Here is a 22,907-nt window from a genome sequence, read left to right on the forward strand (position 1 = left end):
CTGATTGTAAAACTCGGTAAAAAAATGAAATAAGCAAGGTGAAATATATGGGAAGCAAAAGGAAAAACGATTATTCTGAGCCGTCATTTGATACTCATTGGGCTTTTTTTTACTTCACATTAATCCACACATTCATTAATATTCCACAGATCTTATTAAAAACTCAAGTGCCATAATATGTTTCATATCCTCAATGCAAATATTAGAAATTGCCCAAAGGCAAGATCGATTCTCGGGGTTAAATGAAAGAGAAATGCAGGTCTGTGTAGAGGAAAGCCCTCCTTAATTAATATGGATTTTATTAATCCTGCTCTCAGGTCTTTGTAAAACATGCAATAGAAGATAAAGTGTGCTGGGGTTTCCTAACAAATCTCATCACAGGGAGAAACAAGCATTATAAAATGTTGGTTGTGGTTAGATAAAGCCTTAGGATGGTGCAAGGGTGTATGAGTTATGCTGCAGTTTGTGATGGAGGTTATTTATTTTATTTATTTATTTATACGCTTGTAGAGCGCCTGAGTCAATTCCCGAAGGGATATCTCTGCGCTGTTGCTTGTACTGGACAGTTTTACTATGCAATGGAGCTGTGCAGGAAGATTGCCTAGGATTATGGCAGGGTGAAGAGGTAGGTTTTAAGTTTTTTTCTGAAATGTTCGAGATTGCTGATCTGTTTGAGTTCAGTGGGTAGGGAGTTCCAGAGGATAGGTCCTTTATAAGACAAGGCACGCCCGCCTTGTCTAGCTCTTTTTATTTTTGGGACCTGTAACAGCTGAAGATTACTTGAACGAAGTGAGCGTCCAGGGATGTATGGGACAATTTTTTCTTTTAAGTATTTTGGACTAGATCCAGACAGGCATCTATAAATCATATTGCAGATTTTGAACTTGATACGCTGTTTTACTGGCAGCCAATGAAGTTGGCGAAGAAGAGGACGGGAGGGTGTTCTTGGAGGAGCGTTGAGAGCTAGTCTAGCTGTCGTATTTTGGACAACCTGAAGTTTGTCCAGTTGTTCCTCATTTGCTGATAGATATAATCCGTTGCAGTAATCTATTCTGCTTATTATGAGGGTTTGTATGAGCGTTTTCCTGTGACTGTCTGGGAGAAATGGGAATACGCGTCGCAGTAGCCCCACCGTGTGGAGGCAGGCACCTGCCACCTGATTGGTGTGCTCCTTAAACAGGAGCACCTGGTCTAGTTTGACACCCAGATTTTTTGCTGTAGGTTTGGGGTTGGGAACTGGACCTAGCTCCAAGGGCCACCAATCTGGGGACCACAAGAGAGTCGCCCCCCCGAACAGCATGACCTCGGTTTTGGACACATTGCATTGGAGGAAGTTCTGAGCCATCCAATGCGCCACCGCTCTCATCCCTTCCGCAAAGGTGGATTGAATTGCTGGTGTTAGAGTTTGAAAGGGAAACAGGAGCTGGGTGTCGTCAGCGTATGACACCGGAGAAAATCCATATGATCTTATTAGATTTGCTAAGGGGGCCACATAAATGTTAAAAAGCGTGGGGCGAAGGCACGAGCCCTGTGGCACTCCCTTGGTTAACTCCCTAGAGGGTGAGGAGTGGGATACTAATCTGACTCCTTGAGTGCGGCCGGTGAGAAAGCTTTGTAGCCACGATAGGGCCATTCCTCCTACCCCCACATCACTCAATCGTTCGAGAAGAAGTTCATGTGATACCGTGTCGAAGGCAGCGGACAGATCTAACAGCACTAAAATCACTGAGTCCCCCTTATCCAGTGACATCCTGATGTTGTCGGTCACGGAGAGGAGGGCTGATTCAGTGCTGTGATTAGGCCTGAAACCAGATTGGGAGAGGTCTAGGCCTTCCGCTGCCTCGATGTATTTTGACAGGTGGGTGTTCACATGCTTCTCGGTGAGTTTACTGAGGTAGGGTAGGAGGGAGATGGGTCTGAGGTTAGACTGGTCAGACCAGGGCAATGAGGTATTTTTCCGGATGGGATTGACCACTGCTTGTTTCCACTCAGAGGGTACCTGTCCTTCTCTAAGGGATTGATTTATGATAGTTCGGATGTATGGGCCTAAGAAGGAGTTTAGTGGAGCCATCATTTTTGCTGATATGAGGTCATTAGGAGAGCCTGATTTTATATGGCTGGTTAGGAGGGGGAGATCAATATTAGAAACTGGGGGGAAGGAGAGAAGGGAAGTTTCCATTTTTTTTCGGCAAAATGGATGCAGGGTTCCCACAGTTGGTATTGGTGGTTTTCAGGATTTTGTCGTATATTGTGTTAATTTTATTCTCAAAAAACAGGGATATCTCATTGCATAATGGCTGTGAGAAGTCATCCAAGCTCACACATGCTGTGGGTTTTACAAAGGATTTAAGTATCTTGTATAGTTCCTTTGAAGAATTTCCTGCCTCAATCAGTTGTTGGGTCAGACTGTCCTTGCGGTCTCATCTAATGTTTTTGTAATATTTTGATTGAGCTTCTAGATAGGCTTTCCTGTCCTCTACGAGGTGTGATTTCCTCCATTTCTTTTCTAGTCTTCTACAACCTTGTTTCTCCGTTCTCAATGTCTCTGTGTACCAATTCTCTTGTTTGTGTTTAGGGAATTGTTTGTACAGTTTTAACGGGGCTAGTTTGTCTATGGCCTCTATAAGGGAGTCATTGAATTTAGTTAATGTATCTTCTACCTTGTCTGTATCCTGGAATTTGGGTTCATTCCAAATCTTCTGCAATTCTTCTATTATGACTTTGTGCCACGGACTCCTCCATGTGGGGGGAAGAGTTGCTTTAGGTGGCCGTTTGTTTGTAACCGGAAGGTCAAATTTTATTAGGAAGTGATCTGTCCAATCCAACTGAGAAATAGCTTTACAGGAAATGGTGGGGCAGTTCGAAAGGATTAGATCTAAGAAGTGTCCCCCTTCATGAGTTGGACCGCAGTTCTGGAGTTCCAGACCTATCGTAGACATGTCAGTGAGTAAGGATTTTGTTTCTATGAGTTCTGGGTTATCTGCGTGTATATTAAAGTCTCCCAGAAGAACAAAGTCTTCTTTGGCTCTGAGATATGGGACAAGCAGTTCCATAAGGGCAAGGGAGAACCCCGCACCTGGTCCAGGTGGGCGGTATATGAGTGCTCCTTTCTTGACTATTTTGGTGGAGAGATTGATTCTGAAAATTATTATTTCTAGTGTTGGGCTACATTTTTGCTCTAGTATGGTAACTTTCAGATGCTCCTTAAATATGATGGCCAATCCACCTCCTGTCTTAATGGGTCGATCCATGTTTAAGAGCTTGTACCCTGAGGGGATCCCTAACGTTATTGCAGGGGTTGTATGGGGTTTGAGCCATGTTTCCGTGAGAAAGCACAGATCTGGCTGAGATGTGTGAAGTAAATCCCATATCTGAAATTGATGTTTGGGCATTGAGCGTACATTCAATAATAGGCATTGTAGTCCTTGTTTTAGTTTGCTTGCTTCTGAAGTTATGGGTTCAGAGTGACTTAGGTGGTTGGCTTGAAAATGACATGTATTACAAGAGAAAGGGCCTTCTGGAAGGGGCCATCTATCGTTAATACATTTTGGCAGGCGGGTTGGTTTTAGAGATAGTAGATCTAGGGCGGAACACCTGATTTTTCTCTGTGGGGTATCCGCGCCGAGCATAGCCCCTGGCACCTGGCACCGTCCTGGCGCGGACGGGCGCAGATGGGCAGCTCTTTGGCGGGTCTTTGGCGGGGGTTCGGCTGCGCGCGATCGCTGCGCGCTCCAGAGGGGGTGAGGGCTAAATAGCCCCTGAGATGAACCACTAGAGCGCTACCCGCTCCAGTGGAAACAGGAAGTGCCTCGAGTGTGTGGCTCTCACCTGTCCGCCCTCCGCACAACGGTAATAATTACCCTGTCGGAACGAGGCGGACAGGAAGTATGGTTGAACCACCACTCCTCGCTGGCCCTGTAGCTCGCTAAGGCTGCTTCCCAGTTGTTAGGAACAAAGAAGGGAGAATGGACGCGGTGCCTTCTAGCGCTATGTAGTCAGCGTAGGAAGTGCAGTTTAGTTAAGAGAAATGTGCGCGTTCGTAATCAACACACAAATACATTTAAAATTGTCCAAGTGCGTGCAGGGCAAGAAATGAGCATTTAAAATACAATTTCGTTTTCCAGCATAGAATCGCTAGTAGCGCTGTACCAGTTTTCTGCAGAGCGATTTTGGAGACTCTGCCAATGTCTCTTGACCGCTATGGGTGAAGTTTGGGTCAAGGATATAATTAGAGTTTGTATGAGAGTAAGGATTTAGATCGGGGTTATAGAAAGGCTTAGTATTAGTATGTAGGTAATAATAGGTTTAAGGTAGGTCATGGTGTTATGTTTAGGTTTAAGGTTATGGTCAAGTGTGGGATTAAGTTCCTTAATAATGCTCTGGTTAGTGACAGTGGTAGGTCTATTGCTTATTTTGAAATTCTTCATTTGCAATATTATCAGTGCAATTTAAAATGTTTTCTCTTTATAATGGGGTATTCAAAATCACATCTTCATAAACATCTTTGTTAATGTTTGCATTCTTCTGCATTTATTACTGTATGCTCCCTCTTTGAATTCCATGATGTTGACAAATATTATTTGAACACATGCTATTGCTATTATTCAGATTATCTATCACTGGAGTTGAAAATAGTGCGATTTCATTCGGTAACGCATGGTGCTGCACTGCTGACATGTAGCCGGCTATTTATTTACTGAGTATATTGGTATATTGATTCTAGAAAATGCAATTAAAGCTGAGCTAGCTGTATCCTGGCACCTGCTCTACAGGGAAAAATAGCATCAAACTCAGTGGACAGAATGTCTGCCCAGAGAAGGGAAACATTGTTGGAGAACACAGAATTATTTGCAAAGATTGGGAACAGTTATGATATGTTTATGTGTAATATGCACTGGAAAAACATTTTACGCTAGCCTTGCATGCATTCTTTCAGCTGCAACTCCAGTGAATCAGCCTTTCATTAGAATTTAACCATCTACACATCAGAAAATACAATTGAAAAGCATTTTCTCTTTTATCTTCAATCACCTTCAACCCTTCTTCAGTCTGTCTAGAAAGCTGATGGCCACAAAGGAGGGACAGGTTTGCTGAGGTAATAAATATGCTGACATGATGCTTACTGTTTGGAAAGTTGTAAGGCTTATTCCACTAATTTATTGGTGTAGGATAACAATATTAGATTAAACTTCCTAACTGCAAAACAAAATCTGGTGTAGAAAATATATATTTATTTTACAAGTTGGTCGCAAATGACAGTCATTTGTCAGTTTGATCTAAAGACCAGATGAAATGCAACTACAGTAAACATCTCATGTATAAAGTCTCATTGGCTGTTTGAGAGCAGAATCCATTTCAGACTCCTATGGGATAATCTGGATGGATAAGACTCTATGGTAAACATTTTACAACCAAGTTAGTATAGTTACTTAGTCTGCAGACCTCCTACCATGATTTGTATTTATCTTTTTTTTACATTGGTTATTGATTGTAGAAGCTTATGCTGCGTACCAAGTTCCCTCTGGCATTCTAAGTCAGTTGCATCTAGTGTTGACTATGCATGGATGCCGCAATAAAAAGTTACTACTTAGTCACTTATATTGCTCATCATTCCGTACCACATTTTGTCGACGAGACACAGAGGTACCACAGTTTCTAATGTGCTAATGTTAACCTTTAAACTTATCCATTCAAAAATCTTCTTTTTTTCAGACACAATCAAATGCTTAAAATGTCCTGATGGCCAGTGGCCGAATGACAGACGTGATCAATGCATCGAAAAAGAGGTTGAGTATATGACTTATGAAGAACCACTGGGGCTAACACTGATCCTCTTTGCAACCCTCCTGACTATCCTCACTGTTGCTGTCATGGGAGTCTTTATTAAGTATGGGCACACCCCCATTGTGAAAGCCAACAACCGTGGCCTCAGCTATCTGCTTCTCATCGCCCTCGTCTTCTGCTTCCTCTGCTCCTTCATATTCATCGGCCGCCCCAGGACGCTCACATGCATTCTCAGACAAACTGTGTTTGGGGTAATTTTTTCCATCAGTGTCTCATCTGTTCTGGCAAAAACCATTATTGTTGTTCTTGCATTCAAGGCAACAAATCCCAGCAGCTCTGCAAGGAAGTGGCTAGGACCAAAGACTCCCATCTACATAGTTTCCATGTCTTCATCAATCCAAATTCTCATCTGTAGTGTTTGGATTGCGAAGTCACCACCTTTTCCAGAACTGAACACAAAGTCGTACATTGAGAAGATAATTTTTGAATGCAATGAAGGGGAAAACATATTTTTCTACTGCATGATGGGATACATGGGTCTGCTGGCTTCCATCAGCTTTATAGTCGCCTTTGTCTCAAGGAATTTGCCTGGAAGCTTTAACGAGGCCAAGCTGATTACCTTTAGTATGCTGGTGTTTGTCAGTGTTTGGCTCTCCTTTATCCCAGCCTACCTGAGCACACGGGGAAAATACATGGTGGCCGTGGAAGTGTTTGCTATTTTGTGTTCCAGTGCAGGATTGCTCGGCTGCATCTTTTTTCCCAAATGTTATATAATTCTAGTGAGACCCGACAGTAATACCAAAGGGCATCTAGTAGGAAAACCACATTTGGGTAATAGAAAATAACAATGCTTGAATACATGACTTTTGATATTTTATTTGTTAGCTGGCTGAGGTGGCGGAGTGGAAGAGGGAGAACATGAGGGACTATGGATGAGTGATATTTCACACCACAAAGCAAAAATTATCCTGCCTGCCTTGATGGCCTTGAAATTTGTGAAGGAAATTATGGATGTAAAACTACAATGCATGCGCTAGGGTGTTTTTGTCCAAACTCAGACAATGCAGTGACAGCCATTTTATTGGGATATGCAATAGGACATCCATGGCCTTGCAATGGGAAGTGTAATGGTTCCCCTTATGTGGATGCATTCCTTGTTGGGGAATCCATTGGATCTTATTAACCCACTACCAAATGTAGCTCACTACCAAGGCTTTCTTCCAGTAGTGCCTATTGTGAACCATCTCCTGTTGGTTTACTTTCTGTCCCTACTAGGAATGTGCACTTCTACCTGTCCCTGTACCAAACGGAACTTGCACCGGGGAAGCAGGTATTCCCTACTTTGCCTGTATGACCCCAGTGGAAATGAGAGGACTTCCATCTTTGTATCATATTCATTAATTCCAAAAGGGATGCATGACCTCTTTTGCAATACCAAGGTGTGCATAACCCCAAATCTGGTAGTTTTGAGCAAAAGCATTGTCCCCAGTTTCATTCTGTTATATGGCTTGTTTGTAGATAAATGACAAATCCATGTACTAGAAGCTTCTCTCCTTTGCCAAGATGGGTTGATCAAACCATAGCTCAAGAAGCAAGATATGTTCAGGCACTCTGAAGAATTTACCTAGAGTGTCAACATTAGAAATTTCAATGGTGTTAGAAGTGAGGACAAATGTAGTGATCCCCATTACTTGCAAAACAGAGCTGTAGAGGTGGGCTGTGTGTTTCCATTTCTTTGGAGTTCCTCTCTGCTCTACTCACCTACTGGTTGACCAAAGTGATGCACGTAAATCAGGAGACCGAAGTTTGGGTCCAGAAAATTCACCCTGTGGCCCTGTGGCCCCACAAATGTGTTCTAATGGTGGCCAAATGTCAATCCAGGAGACTACTGTTGAAAACCTATTTTCTTCACTCACTTGTATACATTGTATAGCTATGGACAAATGATCTGCCTGGTCCTTACTTTCTATGGGTACATAAATTGTGATAAATTTAAAATTGCATGGTTTATTAACCAGCAATCTCATTATTTTGATTCTCCCTTACTCTTCCCTGGACTTACTCATGAGGTGGCGCCACCTCTTGGACAGTTTTTTTGTATCTTTTTTTTTGTCCTCATAAAAAGGTGTACTGCCCAAAACTCCCCCTAGTCCAACTATTCAAGCCCCATAACCAATACTGCAGATCCAGAAGGGATGATGGATGAACTAAGGCCTTCAAGAGCAAAGGGTAAACTGAGTACCGGTATTACCTATAATCAATTTTGACAGTACCACCTCATTTCACTTTCTTGATCCTATCATTACTCATGAGGACATTGAAAAGCTGAGCCTGCAGCTTCAGAACCGCACCACAAAATGAGGCAGAGATGTCAACATAGAATACAGCACCCAGTGCATTTTAATGATGGCATCTCAACTCACACAGACATTAAGGGAACAGGAAAGACACCAGAGCCACAAGATTAACAATCCTCACAACCGGCAGCCAGCATGTAGTGGGTCATGCAAGTAGAGAGGGGCAGATTTATGATAACTGGCGCATCCCCAGGGATGCGCAAGTTATGTTGCGCTGCTGCTCCGCCACCCATGGTGTGCCGCATTTACAATGCGGCGCACCATGGGGCAAAAACGGCACAGATGCGTGACGCATCTGTGCCGTTAAGGTGGAGCATTGCTGGAGTTGCGTCGCAAGCGCGACGCAGCTCCAGCAAGGCTCGGGGGTGCCGCATCTTTACAATGCTGCGTCAAGACCTACGCCTGCTTCAAGCAGGCGCAGGGTTTTGACGCAGCATTGGCCTGAAAGTGACTGAGTGAAATCTTATAGATTTCACTCAGCCACTTTTGTGAGGCGCACCTGCCCCGGAACGCCCACCCTGCGCCGGAACGCCCACAAGCGGCGCAGGGCTTCACAACATGACGCATCTGCCTAGATGCGTCACGTTGTAAATCGGTCATAGGGATGCGCCACGTTTACGCCGCAGTTGCGTGACGCAAACGTGGCGCATTCCCAACATAAATCTGCCCCAGAGTGCTCACCTAGGTACTATACTGCCAAATGTTCCCCACGCAGACATTCTGAGCATTGACTAAAAGACGGTTACCTTTTTTGTGGAATGGCCTTGAACCTGATTAGGCACAGCCCAGTATGAAACCTTGAAGTCCAAGGACTTCACCCAATAAAGTCCCAGATGAAGGCTGCAAGTCAAGAAGAGAGGAGCCAAAGGTAACAAAAACTGTCAATGTGGGAAAAGGAAGGCAATCTCTTCAGGGAGACAGAATCCGGGTAGCACAAAGGGAGTATAACTTTAAAATGATACTGAAACATCAAATATCAATCATTTTTATTTATTGTATGATTAATTAAAATCCTTACAATGTCAGTGTGAATTCTCTAAACAAAAGCAATACATGAGGCATGAATAAGAAAGCAAAATCTGAGTAACACGAGCATAAAAGGAGTTAAAATGCCATAAGAAAGACTTTTAGAACAGTATTTATGAGATTACATTTAATACACTAAAAGGAGACAAAAGAGTGCTCGGCGGTTACTAAAAATGACTGTGGGTGCAGAGGTCATTAAAAGTGAGGTAGTAAGACCATAGCAGCAAAAATCCCCATAGTATAGATTCTGCCATATTTAAAAATAGCTAAGAATATAGAAACATAATAATATCAGCAATATTGAAGTAAAGTAAAAACCCTAGAGGTAGTAATCAATATTAAAATGATTTATGATAGAGTAACTAGCTGTAATATGCAAAGGTTCTTGAAAAGGGTCCATAGCAGCGAGATTGGACATGACACCAAAGGTGGTGTACGTTGTGGTTGTTGAAAGGCACGGAAAACAATGGTTTGACAATGTTCAAATGCTGTGTGTTATATTGCAAAGTGCTAAACAGAGTTCAGATACACTGTGTAGTCTTATACATGGTAAACACCAGAAGCTGCATGCCACTCCAAGCTTTCTGCAGATGAATTTTATCTTTTGCAGATTTAAGTTTGGGCAGCCTTGTCAAGGTATTTAAGGAGGTCATGTACAACTCTATTGTATTTACCAAATTTAGCCAAATCAGTTGGCTCCATTGCCGTGAAAACAAAATGTCTAGCCTCATTGCAGGGTCTTATGTTGTGACTTAGGAAAAGGGGTATTAACAGGGAACTCCTGACAGCCTAATAAGTGGTAATAATATTCTCTTTTATATCCACACAGGCTGCACTTCACAATCTTGGTAAGGGAGGGCCAGTTTGGGTTGATTTCTTTCATTTGAAAGCCCATCAACCTTGCTGCCAACAAAGACAGGCTTTCACATTTGAACACTGAAGATATAGTTGCAGCTTCAACCAGAGTGGGGAATTATTAGTGTACGAAGTTACCAGTGCTTCTAATATCGGTGTGTTCTTTAGTTTATATTGTCGTTTGATTTTGACAGTGCTTTTATCCACCTTTTCTACATAGTTTTAAAGGCTGTGTTCGAGAGCAGTAATTTGTTCAGTGTGGATAAATCTTATTGGAGAGTGTCAGCTGACTCATTTAGATAAGTGGACCAAGGGCCACTCTTAATTTTAGATATGTTCTGTAGCATGGATTCCAAGCTGTTAGGAGTGGCCATGGTACATCATAGTAGTATTTTAAAAAGGGGGCTATGCTGACCCATGCTTGGCCCGCTAACCCAAATTCAAGTCTAATCAAACAACCTCTTATATATTGGTGCAGCCTAAAGACTCGATTGTATGCTTTTAGATGGAGCAGTTCCGTGGTGTTAGCAAGTTGCTCTGGAAAAACTTCATGGCCGAAGGTAATCACGAGTAGTAGGCTGACCCTGAGCACCCTTCATATTGGGACAGAAGAGGGACTTTCTAAACAGTGTTAAGCTGGCAAAGTCTAGTAGTCATTAGTGCGGCCTTTGGTTTAAGGTTTTTCAAGTGGGTTTTAGTGCCGCTATTTGTGGAAAGCCTCATGCCCAAGTAATTGTACAAATGACGTTAGGTAAAAACCCAGATACCAACCAGAGAACTATCCAGTTTGGAGAAACCTAGAGGTAGGGAGCTGTGGACTTCAGGGACCCCCAAATCATCAAGCTACCAGGCAGAGGTCATAATCACCAGGAAAATGTTTTTAGGGGCAAGAGCTTCAGAGACACTTCACCAAAGGCGGAAAAGGAGCAGACTGAAGTTTGCAAGGTAACAGAGCCAGACTGCAAGGAGGAGTCCCCACAAACTAGAGGTCAAGCCAAGAAGAAACCTCTTGGTAAGCCAACAGCAAAGGCATCAATAGATTGCATTTGTTGCCAGTGTTCTCTATAGGCCCAGATTGCTTCAGCATGGCAGATGGCCAATCCATACTAATATAATAAAGAGAGAGCCCAAACCTTTGAGGCGGGTAATCTCAGGAACCACAGCACAAATCACAACACCCAATACAGCGTTGGAAAGGGCAGTTGCAGCAGAAGGACATAGGCTATGCAGACTCCCACCATATACATTTAAAAGGTAAAAGAACCGTGCCAGCAAAGTAGTCCCTTGTGGGCGTGTCTGCGTTGTGCTGTGGGCGTGTGCTGGGGGCATGACAAACGCTGGGGGCGTGTGGTACGTTCCGCCCTTCATGCCATGTCTCATATCGTGTGCGAATCCCACCCTGCTCCCTTTAAATACCCCTGCACCCCATAATCATAACCCACCCTTACTCCTTAAAATACCCCAACACCCTTAAACACTAACCCATCTTAGCCCTATAAATATACCCTGTACCCCAAAACCCAAACCTATCCCTAAACCCTAAAAATACCCCTGTACCCCAAAACCCAGACCTACCCTGAACCCTAAAAATACCCCTGTACCCCAAAACCCAAACCTAGCCCTGAACCCTAAAAATACCAGTGTACCCCAAAACCCAAACCTACCCCTGAACCCTAAAAATAACCCTGTACCCCAAAACGCAAACCTAGCCCTGAACCCTAAAAATACCCCTGTACCCGAAAACCCAAACCTAGCCCTGAACCCTTAAAATACCCCTGTACCCCAAACTCCAAACCAGCCCTGAACCCTTAAAATACCCCTGTACCCCAAAACCCAAACCTAGCCCTGAACCCTAAAAATACCCCTGTACCCAAAAACCCATACCTATCCCTAAACCCTAAAACTACCCCTGTACCCCATAACCCAAAACTATATCTGAACCCTTAAAATACCCAAACACCCCAAAACATATACCTCAGTACCCCAAAACATATACCCCTATACCCATACTTACCTTATCCAAACATTAAAAAAACATGCTTTTACCATTCATGCATTTACAACGAATTTCGTTGTAAATGTATGCGTGGTAAAAGCATATAAAATGTAATGCCATGCGTTATAATGGCATGGTACTTTCGTAATGAAAGTATGCGGAGGGATGGTATGTGGAAAGAAAGTTGCGGAATAATGGGTGTTTACCCTCCCCCGGTAATACATTGGTGGCACGGCGGCCCACATCTCCAGCAACGTACTCATATTTTTTCACCACCCATTTGAATAATGCACAGGTCTCTCTCATTGATGGCCAGCACCGACATACACTTTTAGACACACCTCCCGCCACAAGTTCTAGAATTGCGAACATTAGAGCTGGGGAGCTACGTTCGAATCTCGGCATCGGCTGAACATCCGGTGATTCCAGGCAAAACGCTTTGTCTCCCCGTGCCTACCACAAATGAATGTGTTCTTCTGTAATGTAAATTGTGCTCATGCCATGTTGTCGAGTTCCCGCTATATAATATTGCAAGGAAAAATAAAGTAGGGAAACTCGAGTTCACACACTACTGAACTCGCACTCTTAAGTGCATCAGCAGTGCACTGTGAATGGGAGCGTTTCACAGGCCTGTCACAGATAAGAAATGCTATCAAAACGAAATCCCACAAAACAATATACTACTGGCCGGCAGCAATTCATACCCAGACATCGTCGGGACGGGCTGCTAGTTCCAGATAAAGCCATTTTTAGCACTAGAACTGGAGCATGACAGTCCTCTCAGATTACCATTTTTGAAAGAAAGGTCACAATGTTTGTTTGCTTTCCGAGTGAGCAGGCACCTGGAAGTCTGACCTGCACATACAATCTCCTTGTGCAGAGAACAGCAAACTGGTCCTTCCAATGACATATAGGAGCTACCATAACTTTCCCCTCGAGTAAACTCAAGCCAAGGGGCCTGGGAAAAACTAGAAACAGCTAGGAGGATGCCCTCTGGCGAGGGACAGGCCAGTACTTCCACCCCCAAAGCTCTTTATGACTGGAAATTAGAGCAGAAGACTAAAAGCACATTTTCGTTGCTCACAATCATGTCTGCCAATTATGTACCAAACCTGCTGCACACATGCACAGCAGAAGAGAGATAAATATAGAGCTATATAAATATCAATCTGTTTCCAAACTAAATGATAAATAGAGTTATGAACCACACCTAATAAAGACAGATTAGCACCTCTTCTGGTAAAAATGATCTATGACCACCATGTATGGAATGATAAAAATGAAGCTTCTTTTCAATTTACAGTAATAGATTTTAAAGCTGACGAGATTAGAAAATCTAGACGTTTATAGTTCAAATCAAACATGTTTGTGCAAAGAGCTATAGATTTACAGATTAGCATATTATACAAAAGAGTATCAGAGAAATTGAATATTTTTTTAATGACATCCCATATTTCCCTCCAAAACTTAGAGACACAATTACATTCATAAAGCATATGCTTTAACAAACCTGGATTCAAATTACAATGCCAAAATTAGAAGAAAATAAAAGCTTTGCATGAAAAAACTTAAGGGTGTCCAAAGGCACTTAAATGGTATGAAAGAATTTGTTTAATACAAAGACACAGTTAACCATCCTGATTTATCATTTAACCAATATTTCTTTCATATATCATGAGATAACGATAATGATAGTTCTTTATTCCAAAACGTAGCTAGAACATTAACACCTTCGACGCTCATGACGAGCTCAGCTCGTCATGATGTACACCTCTCATACACTCATGACGAGCTGAGCTCGTCATGGAGCATGGGTTTCTGAATATTTCAGCACCCAGCGGGAATTGCTCTAGCAGCCATGGAGTTAATATTACCAACTTGAAATGTTTTTCATAAATTAATATACTAATAATAATTGCAATTTGTAAAGCACGAACATATTACCCCTGTAAGGGTTTCGAGGTGCTGTGTGCCATTGGGGAGATTAAGTGAGCTATTGCCCAGAGTCACATGATGCTGAGCTGGCCTGCCAGTGGTGCTGGGGATCGAACTGTGAACCCCGCGCTCCGGAGTCAGCCACACTGGCTGTTTTTATAAAGGTGATGCAGGAATTGAATAGGAATCATAGCAAGGAGATAAAATATTTTTGGAACAATAACGATTTTTATTGAATTCATTTTCCCCGCACTATGATAGATGCAATGGAGACCACTTGCAAAATTTGTCTTTGATATAATTTATAATACTTTCACAATTTAATGTGATCCGTTTTTTATGGTGTGGGTAAATAAAATACCAAGATTTTTATGTTTTTCCTTCTGACATATTATTTCCTTTTATGAGTAACATACCAGGGGTGCAACAAACATGTAAAGAAAAAAAGTATGTTTTATTAGTATTTAACGTATTACCTGAAATCTGTGAGTCTGAGTAAATTAGATCAAATAAAGGAGGAAGCCAAGATTCAGGATTACTAATCAACAAAAGCACATCATCAGCAAAGGCAAACGTTTTTATAATAATATCATTAATACTAATACCATTATTAGCGGTACAATTTCTGACAACTGTGAGTAAAGGTTGAATAACAAGATGAAAAAGTAAGGTAGACAATGGACAACTTGTCTTATACCCCTAAAAAGGAAAAATTGATTAGAGATTTGACCATTATTGAAAAGTTGAGCAAATTGACTCAAATAAAGTGCTGCTATCATACAAATAAACGAACCACCAAAATGAAATGCAAATAAGGTATGAAATAAATATTGGGAATGAACTTTGCCAAATGCTTTTCAGCATTCAATGCCAATACTCCAGATGGTAAGGACAGTCCCTCTTCGGTAACATGTAATAACACTCTAGTCTTGTTTACAGAATGTCTATATTTCATGAAACAAATGAGATTGATCAATATGTAAAGGACATCCAGCACAGAGGTCAACCTGGTTGCAAGATTTTTTGCATAACGTTTACAATCTTCTTTTAATAAAGAAATAGAGCGATAATTCGAAACAATAGTAGGATTTTTATTAGGTTTTAGAAGAACTGTAATCAATGCTTCAGTGAAAGACCCAGATGTAACTCTGGAGGAATTAAACTGGGTAAAAAGCTTGAACAAATGAGGTATGAGGTGCAAAGAAAATTAAATGTAAAGTTCAGCTGGAATACCTTTTAGACCAGCAGATTTATACAATTTAAGGGATTTAATAGCCAATTCAACCTCTTCTACTTCTTCTTATTGGCGAATCTCATTCATCTTTAATAGATTGCAATATTTTTGGTAATCCACAACTGTGCAAGAAATTATCAATAAGTGAAGAATCACCAGATAGAGGATTATTATATAAGGTTGCATAGTAATTCCAAAATTATTTAACTATATCTTTGTAGGATAATGCAATGTTGCCATTCAAACATGAATTGCATTAATTTGAGTTTTATATTTCTAATATGCGATAATTTGCCAAAAGTCTACCAGATCTATTAGCACTAACTAAGCATGGGCGAATTTTGCGAATTCGCGATCCCCGAATTTGCGGATTTGCGAATTCGCGATCTGCAAAATTCGCAAATTTGTGCGAATTTGCAGATTTTTGTTTTTTTGCGTGTTCGCTGGGTTTTTTGCGTGTTCGCGGGGTTTTTTGCGTGTTCGCGGGGCTTTTTGCGTCTTTGCGAGCCGCTTTAAAAGCGAAGTTACCCATGCAGTCGTTTATGGGAGAGGGAGAGAGAGATAGACGGTTGATTAGAGCTAAATTGTAGAACAACTAAAATGAGTGCATGAATATTATATATTATGTACAAACTGAGCAGAAATTCAATGAATTAATTGATGGGAAAATAATAAATAATCCAATCTTGAATAAGAATTATGAGGATTAGGAAAAATTGTTGGGTGGTGTAAATGTCAAATATCTACCAAATTAGTGGTTTTAAAAAAAGACTTTAAAGTGAAAAAAGCTTTTGGTGGACAATATTTAGTTTGCAAAGTTCTATCCATTAAAGGTTCACATATGAGGTTAAAATCACCCCCAATGATAAGTGGAACACTACCTAACTTGAGCACCTCAGAGGTAAAAATAGACCAAAAATTAGCCCCCCCATTTGTAGGTCCATATACATTAATTAAGTGAAGAAATGTATTGTCAATTTTAATTTTGACTATATTATAACGACTATCTGTATCGGGACATTTGTTCAATATTTGGATATGTAATCTGCTTGCAAAAAAAGAATGTCAAAAACATGTTTTTTGTTGACTGCAGGGGAAGAAATAAAATTACAAATCAACTTTTTCTTCATGTAAGCTAAAACTGTATCATCAATATGTACCTCGTGGAGTAAACAAATATCTGCTTTATGTCTTGCTGAGTAATATAAAATGTTAATACGCTTAAGAGGATGTCTTAAAAACATTAATAGAAACAATTTTATTATTATTGGTGTTATCCATATTTAAAAAAGAAAGTAGGGAGGAAATAAAAAGGATGAAGATGAAACTGTAGAAGAATAAAAAGTAGTTCTAGAAATAAATGTCAGGAGTAAAAGGAAAGACAAGGACAAACATAAATAAGACAACAAAGAAATATAAATAATACTGCTGATTTGCACAGAGACATAAGCAAAAATGACCTGCCTAGACAATGTCCTTATAGCTAGAGCTTAGAAAGAAAGTTATAAGGAAAAATTATGGCAGAGGATTCAAGTATCAGGCCCATTTGTTTCAATGGAAATTGGAGAATATTGCTCTAAGAAAGCACTAAGATCTTTGTCATGAGCGGTTTGTCATGACGAGGATTACCATGAGAGTAAATTCTGTGTGCCTTGTCAATTCCGAATTTCACTGAGAATTTTAAATGCAAAAGACCAGGCAGCAAAAAAACAAGCAATAACTTCCCTAAATACTGTCTGTAGTCATTGCATTCTACTTCTTCCCGTAAATTAAAGATGCGTAGGTGACATTGTTGATTACAATTTTCTAAATCCAATAGTAGATCACCAATTGATAAATCTTTTGCTGCAATAGGCACCAGACTAATAATTTTTGATTTATTATCTTGAATTTAATTTGTTTTTCATAAGCTTTCATAGAAAGACTAGCCATGTATTTTTAATTTCGGATGCAATAGTATCTGTATTTAAATAAACAGCATGCAATTCATCCAACAATGTAGATAATGAGGGCTCATTAGAATAAACTATTTTTGGATTTCACTGCTAGAGGAGATGTTGTTTGTTTACGCTTATTATTCTTAAGTACATTTTTCCTTCCATTTCGGCCAATTAATTATATTGAAAGAAAGCCCAGTTTATATTGGAAATATAAGCAAAAGTATCTGATAGTCACCACATAAGAATAATGTGCAGCTGCTAAAACCAGCTGTGGGAGTGGTTTAGGCCTCAGCCATGCCCCTTCCTGAACGTACCTCCGCCTTCGTGACAGGAACTTCAGCAGAGCTGTATCTGAGAGACCAATGGAAAACTCCTCAATAGAAACAGCTTCAAAACTTCATAAAATGCTCCAGAAACAGCACTACCGTGAAATTCTAAACTTCCTGAGCAGCCATGCAATTTAATATGCGGGTATTACCTGCCTTAATCGTAAAAACGATCAGCCTAAATCCAGGTTTCACAGAAGGCTAGCATTGGCAGCCATCTTGTTTTGTGCGCTCGTGCTACTCTCCTCTCACAATACATTTCTGACCACAGGCCCACTAAGGATGAGAACAAGGAGGGGAAATGAGGAGGTAATGGGTTACAATCTAATTTCAAACTAAACATTGATTAAAAACTTTTATTTCTAAATGGTAACTTGAGCATTTCAATTAGAAACACATAGTTTCAGGGCGCAGTACAAATATTTACAACTAAAGTATAGAAATGCAGCTTACAAATACATTTAGTGGTGCTTAATAGATTTTAACCAAAGATCAAACATTATACAAACAGCCAACGATGAATAGGTTCAATACACGCATAATCTAACAGGGTTTTTCACACCGTATTGGTAAAGTGAGGACAAACTTTAAGGCATACAACTACCCAGTGTCTTGGATTTTCTCTGCTTTTTTATGCCAAATCTAGAACCTTATTTGTATCTTATCAATAGCCATGCAGGGTGGAAAACATGTTGGTAACTGGGTTAACTTGGTACTGGGAATATGTGAAATTGAGCAAAGTATGGTGAAGGTGTTCGCCTTCAATCAAGGTAGAGTTAAGGATGCCTGATCCTCCACAGGTGACTATTTCTTGCCAGTCGACATCGTGCTCAGATAGGACACTGTTTGAAGAGCATAAATTAGGCCTGTAGCATTGTGTGGGCCTCATTGATGAAAAGTGACGCATCGCTGCGTGAAAACAGCGATGCGTCACTTTTCACTGCGCACTCCTTACGACATTCCTGATGCGTCATATTTAATGTATGGCGCATCATGTCGCAAGTAGTTACAGATACGTCAGTATTTCTGAGGTATCTGTAAGCTCAAAAGTGACGCATTGCTGGAGTGTGTCACAAAAGTGACGCAACTACAGCAATGCGTCCTTTCACATGGGGAAAGCCCCATGTGAAAGGGCTTGCGTCAGTCTTACGCCTGCTGTGAGGCAGGCGCAAGATTTTGACGCAACAGCGTCCTAAAAGTGACGCAGTGAAATCTCATAGATTTCACTGCGTCACTATTACGAGGCTTTTTGCGGGGGAACGCCCCCTCTGCATACATTATACCTGACTCAGGTATAATGTGGCGCAGGGGTTTAAAAAGTGACGCATCTACCTAGATGCGTCACTTTTTAAATATGGCGTAACAAGGCGCATTTTGTACGCCGCTGGTGCGTCACAAAAAGTGACGCACCGGCGGCGCAAAATTGACGCAAGGCCTCATAAATAAGGGCCTGTATCTTTATAGATCACTGGATGTTTTACTGAGGCCATCTTCTTTTTGAGGACGCACATTTTGAGGACTTGTTGAAGGAATTATCTGAAAAGCTGGTCAGAGATTCAGCAATAAAGCACTACAAGCCAAGAGTATTAAGAGTAAGAAGGAGCAGCATCTTGATGATGCGTATGCTGGTCTGTGGAATGGTGATGCAGTGGACAGTTTGACAACAGAGTGAATGGAGTGGATCGCAGAGAGACACAGCAAATCAGTGTGAATGCTAGTGTGCCTAGTTAGGAGACTGCTGTGAATGCCAGTCCAGGGCGATAGTTTTAACATTTAGCATTCTTAGAAGACACCTGTTAGTATGAATGTCAAGGCGCTGTTGATGTAATTCATGTGGTCTCAATAGAATGTAGTTCTGCATCCACTGGTGTCGCAGGGGGCCTCTGTACACCCTGCTTTACTTATGTAAGAATGAAGCAGTTTGAGTGATGTTAGCTGCTGCTATGTCTGTGAAGTATGGATTAAGAATGTAAATGTAAATGTTGTATACTTGTAAAGCGCACAGCTGCCCACACCACGGGCGTCCCGGCACTGTATACCGCTGGGGAACCCGTCCTGGCTTTCCCTGAGAGATGGTCCGTTCTGGGCACCCCCAAGATGAGACCAGGCATCCCCGGCGTTGAAGGGGCCATTGTGAAGATTAAGCAAGCTATTGCTCAGAGTTGCAGAGTGGGACCCAAGGTTAGAGTAGGCGCCAAGGCGAGAATTATCAGGCCCGCGGACATTTTGACCCAAGACCCTGCCGTGTTGGGAATCGAACCCTGGTCCTGGGCCGATCTCAGCTTCCGGGTCTGCCGCCTCTAACCATTGAGCCACACTTCTCCAAGGTGTCAAGGTGTCAAGGTGCCTTGGATGTAATTTATTTGATCTCACTAGAGGGCACCTTTGCATCTCCTCGTGTAGTCAAGGTGCCTGTTTGGAGCCGGCTTTGCCTATATAACATTAACTCAGAGTGAATAATGTCATCTGTTTCTATGCCTGTGGAGTGTATTTAGTGAAAGAAAGTTTTATCCCCCACCCTGTTCTTTGATTGGACAGATTAAATTAAGCTACCTGAGGTAGTTCAGCATTTGGTTCGATGGCATGCTTGTCAATCCATGGTATGTGGAGGAGTGTGGCTCACTGATTAGAGCAGCAGACCCTGATGCAGAGGCCTGGCCCGGGACCAGGGTTCAATTCCCGACGCGGCAGGGTCCTGAGCCCAATAATGTCCACGGACTCGATAATTCTCGCCTCGGTGCCTACTCTAGTCATGGGGTCCCACGCTGCAACTCTGGGCAATAGCTTGCTTACTCTCCACTACAGCGGCCCACCCGCTGCGGGATGCCTGGCTTTCACCTTGGGGATGCCCAGTAGGGGTTATCTCACAGGGAAAAAGCCAGGACGGGTTCCCAAGGCAAGCGCCTTGATGCCTTCGGGTGATACGTGCGCTATACAAGTCGCAATACATTTACATTTACATGTCTTGCTGAGTGACTTTAACCTCTGTCAGATCTCGAGAAAACATTGAGAACGCCTTTAGTCATATCTGTCTAAGAGTCAGTGTACGTCTAGGTGACCTTTAGGAAGACAGAAACACGACCTGTCTCATCTTTCTTGTCACAAAATGTAGGGTGACAAGTTGGACCTGTGGCGGTATGCATATTTACACATCCATGGTTTAGGTCAGAAAGGCGGCCCAGATGTTGATCAAATGCCCCTGCCAAATCAGCCTGCTAGGCCCATTGATTCAAATTAAGCTGATTGATGATGTCAGCAGTGTTGGTCTTTATCACAGGTGTTAGTGCTGATTTACTCTCCCCAAACCTATTTACACTAAATTATTATTCTGAAGGTCTTTTTTTCGTGATTGGGGGCTGTGTGTCAGTCCCTAAGGACAATGACCCTGGAATAGAGATAAACCAAGTCAAATCATACTTACGCAAGACAAGGTTCAAAGTCAAACCGATGGACATTTACTTAAATTGAGAATCATTACAAAATGCAAAAATAGTTCATACCGAAATATCAATAAATTCTCAAAATCTAAAATAAAGGGATATATTATAGGGCTCAGTCTCTATTCTAGTTAAATAACGAGATGCAGATATGATGTAGCACATGACAAAATAATGCATTAGTTAGAGGTCTGAACACCATGAAAAGGCTGTCGGAAAGGGACATCGTAATCCCAATGTTGGTGCCCACTTCAGCACCGCCTACATTCTGGATAACAATTCCAACCGCCGCCCTGTCGTGATCACTGATCCTGGCGGAGGTGGTGGTCCGTCCCTCGACAGACAAGGGTCCGACCGGCAGCATTGTAATGCGGCGATGGAACCGAAGGGCTGTCGTCGGTGGGACTACCACCGACAAGCTGTCGTGGTGGTTCCACCGTCATCGTAATGAGGGCCTTTCTTATTTCTGGATTCACTTTGACACAGGCTATCAAGTGGCTAATGAAAAGTGCCACATAATGGTGAGCATATGTGCAGAAACTCTCGATTAAGGACTTGTGAAAAAGTACTTTGTAAGTTATGCACTTAACTCACCTATGCACACCTTAGTGTGTGGGCATAGTTCATGCAATCTCAAGGCAATTTTACCCTGAACTACTGGTCCTGAAGAAAGCCACTCAATCGGGAGCATATTGGCTGAAACATGTAGACCACATCACTGACCATTTTCACGATTTTTTGAGACATGTGAGACCATATTCTGTCACCCACTTCAAACGATTGGCTTGTAACCCTACCCCAGTGACCCTATAATTAATATTTTGGTACCCTGGAGGTAGTTTGAAAATTCTCACACTCACTGTATTCACTTCCCCACTCAAAAACAAAAAAACAGCTCCACTGTAATCAGGCGTCGAAGCCTACCCAGGAGGCTGTGGTAAATAATTTTACCGTATCATTTTTCCGTATAATTATCAATACAAGACAGCTCATTTAAATGAGAGGCTGAGTCCGTGGTATCTGAGTCATACGGGCTTTAATTGACAGTGATCCTCGAGGATGGAAATCATGTTCCGTCACCACTAAGGTTCGGGAAGGGACAATTCAATTTCAACGTTTATTAGCATTACACATTATATATAGTAAAGTAGCACAATTGATTCCAATACAGTAGGCGTAACAGGTGAAAAGAGAGAGATAAGAACACATGTGCGTAACAGGAGGCGTGTAAAGAGGCGTACACATGGGCGTGCACTGTATATGTCAGAGAAACGTAATAAGAAACGTCACATGTGGGTGGATGTATAGAGACAAGTTGCAGGATCAGCAGAAACCTCTGACCTGTATGCGCGCGCAACTAGAATGACGTGCAACTGGGGGCTTTGACTTTAGCACTAGTGGAGGAGACTGGTGTCTGGAGTGTCAGGGCAACCTGTACCTATAGCATATCTGGTATCTCATGTTTGGAGGATGTAGTGTCTGAAGTAAAAGGTCTCTCGAGCAGAGGCCGTACAATACTGAATGCTAGTGCATGCATACGTGTCTTGGTGCAACGTGCTGAGCCAAGGGCCTACCATGGTAACGGATTCAGTAAATCACTGGCAAGGAGGACAGGAAGGCCGGACCCTTTGCTCTGTAGCCGGGAAGATGCTGACTATTTCACTAGACTGGAATGTGTTTTCGAGGAGGCTGAGCAGATAACTGTAGGCATAACATGAATTTGGCAGGCAGTCCAGGCCGAGCCGGGCACCGCTGCGCTGGCAGGAAGTAAGGCAGGGGTCAGGGATGCGTACAGCTTTCGGAGACAGGAGAGATGAGGCTCGGGGCCTCGTGTGAGGGCCTAGCTCGACTGAGCCAGGAAACATGGAGAAAACGTGTGCGGAATTCAGAAGTGCACCATATAAAGACGTTGGCACCGAGTGCCTAGAAGCTTAATTAATAGGATTTCTTGGCATGACTGAGTAGCTGACATGTTAAGGATGGACGCAAATGTATAAGCGTCTGTCTAGCATGTACA

General features: G+C 42.1%; 1 protein-coding gene across 1 annotated transcript in view; it reads left to right on the top strand.

Moving 5' to 3' along the window:
• The window catches only part of LOC147693570 (vomeronasal type-2 receptor 26-like), a 126,210-nt gene that overhangs the window by 84,834 nt on the left and 18,469 nt on the right, over window positions 1–22,907 (top strand). Inside the window, exon 4 of the mRNA XM_086936050.1 lies at window positions 5,713–6,615. Coding sequence (XP_086792176.1) covers window positions 5,713–6,615 — 903 coding nt within the window. The remainder of the gene's footprint in view (window positions 1–5,712; window positions 6,616–22,907) is intronic.

This window comes from Lissotriton vulgaris, chromosome 8 (assembly GCF_964263255.1).
Source record: "Lissotriton vulgaris chromosome 8, aLisVul1.2, whole genome shotgun sequence".
In the NCBI taxonomy this organism is placed as follows: domain Eukaryota; kingdom Metazoa; phylum Chordata; class Amphibia; order Caudata; family Salamandridae; genus Lissotriton; species Lissotriton vulgaris.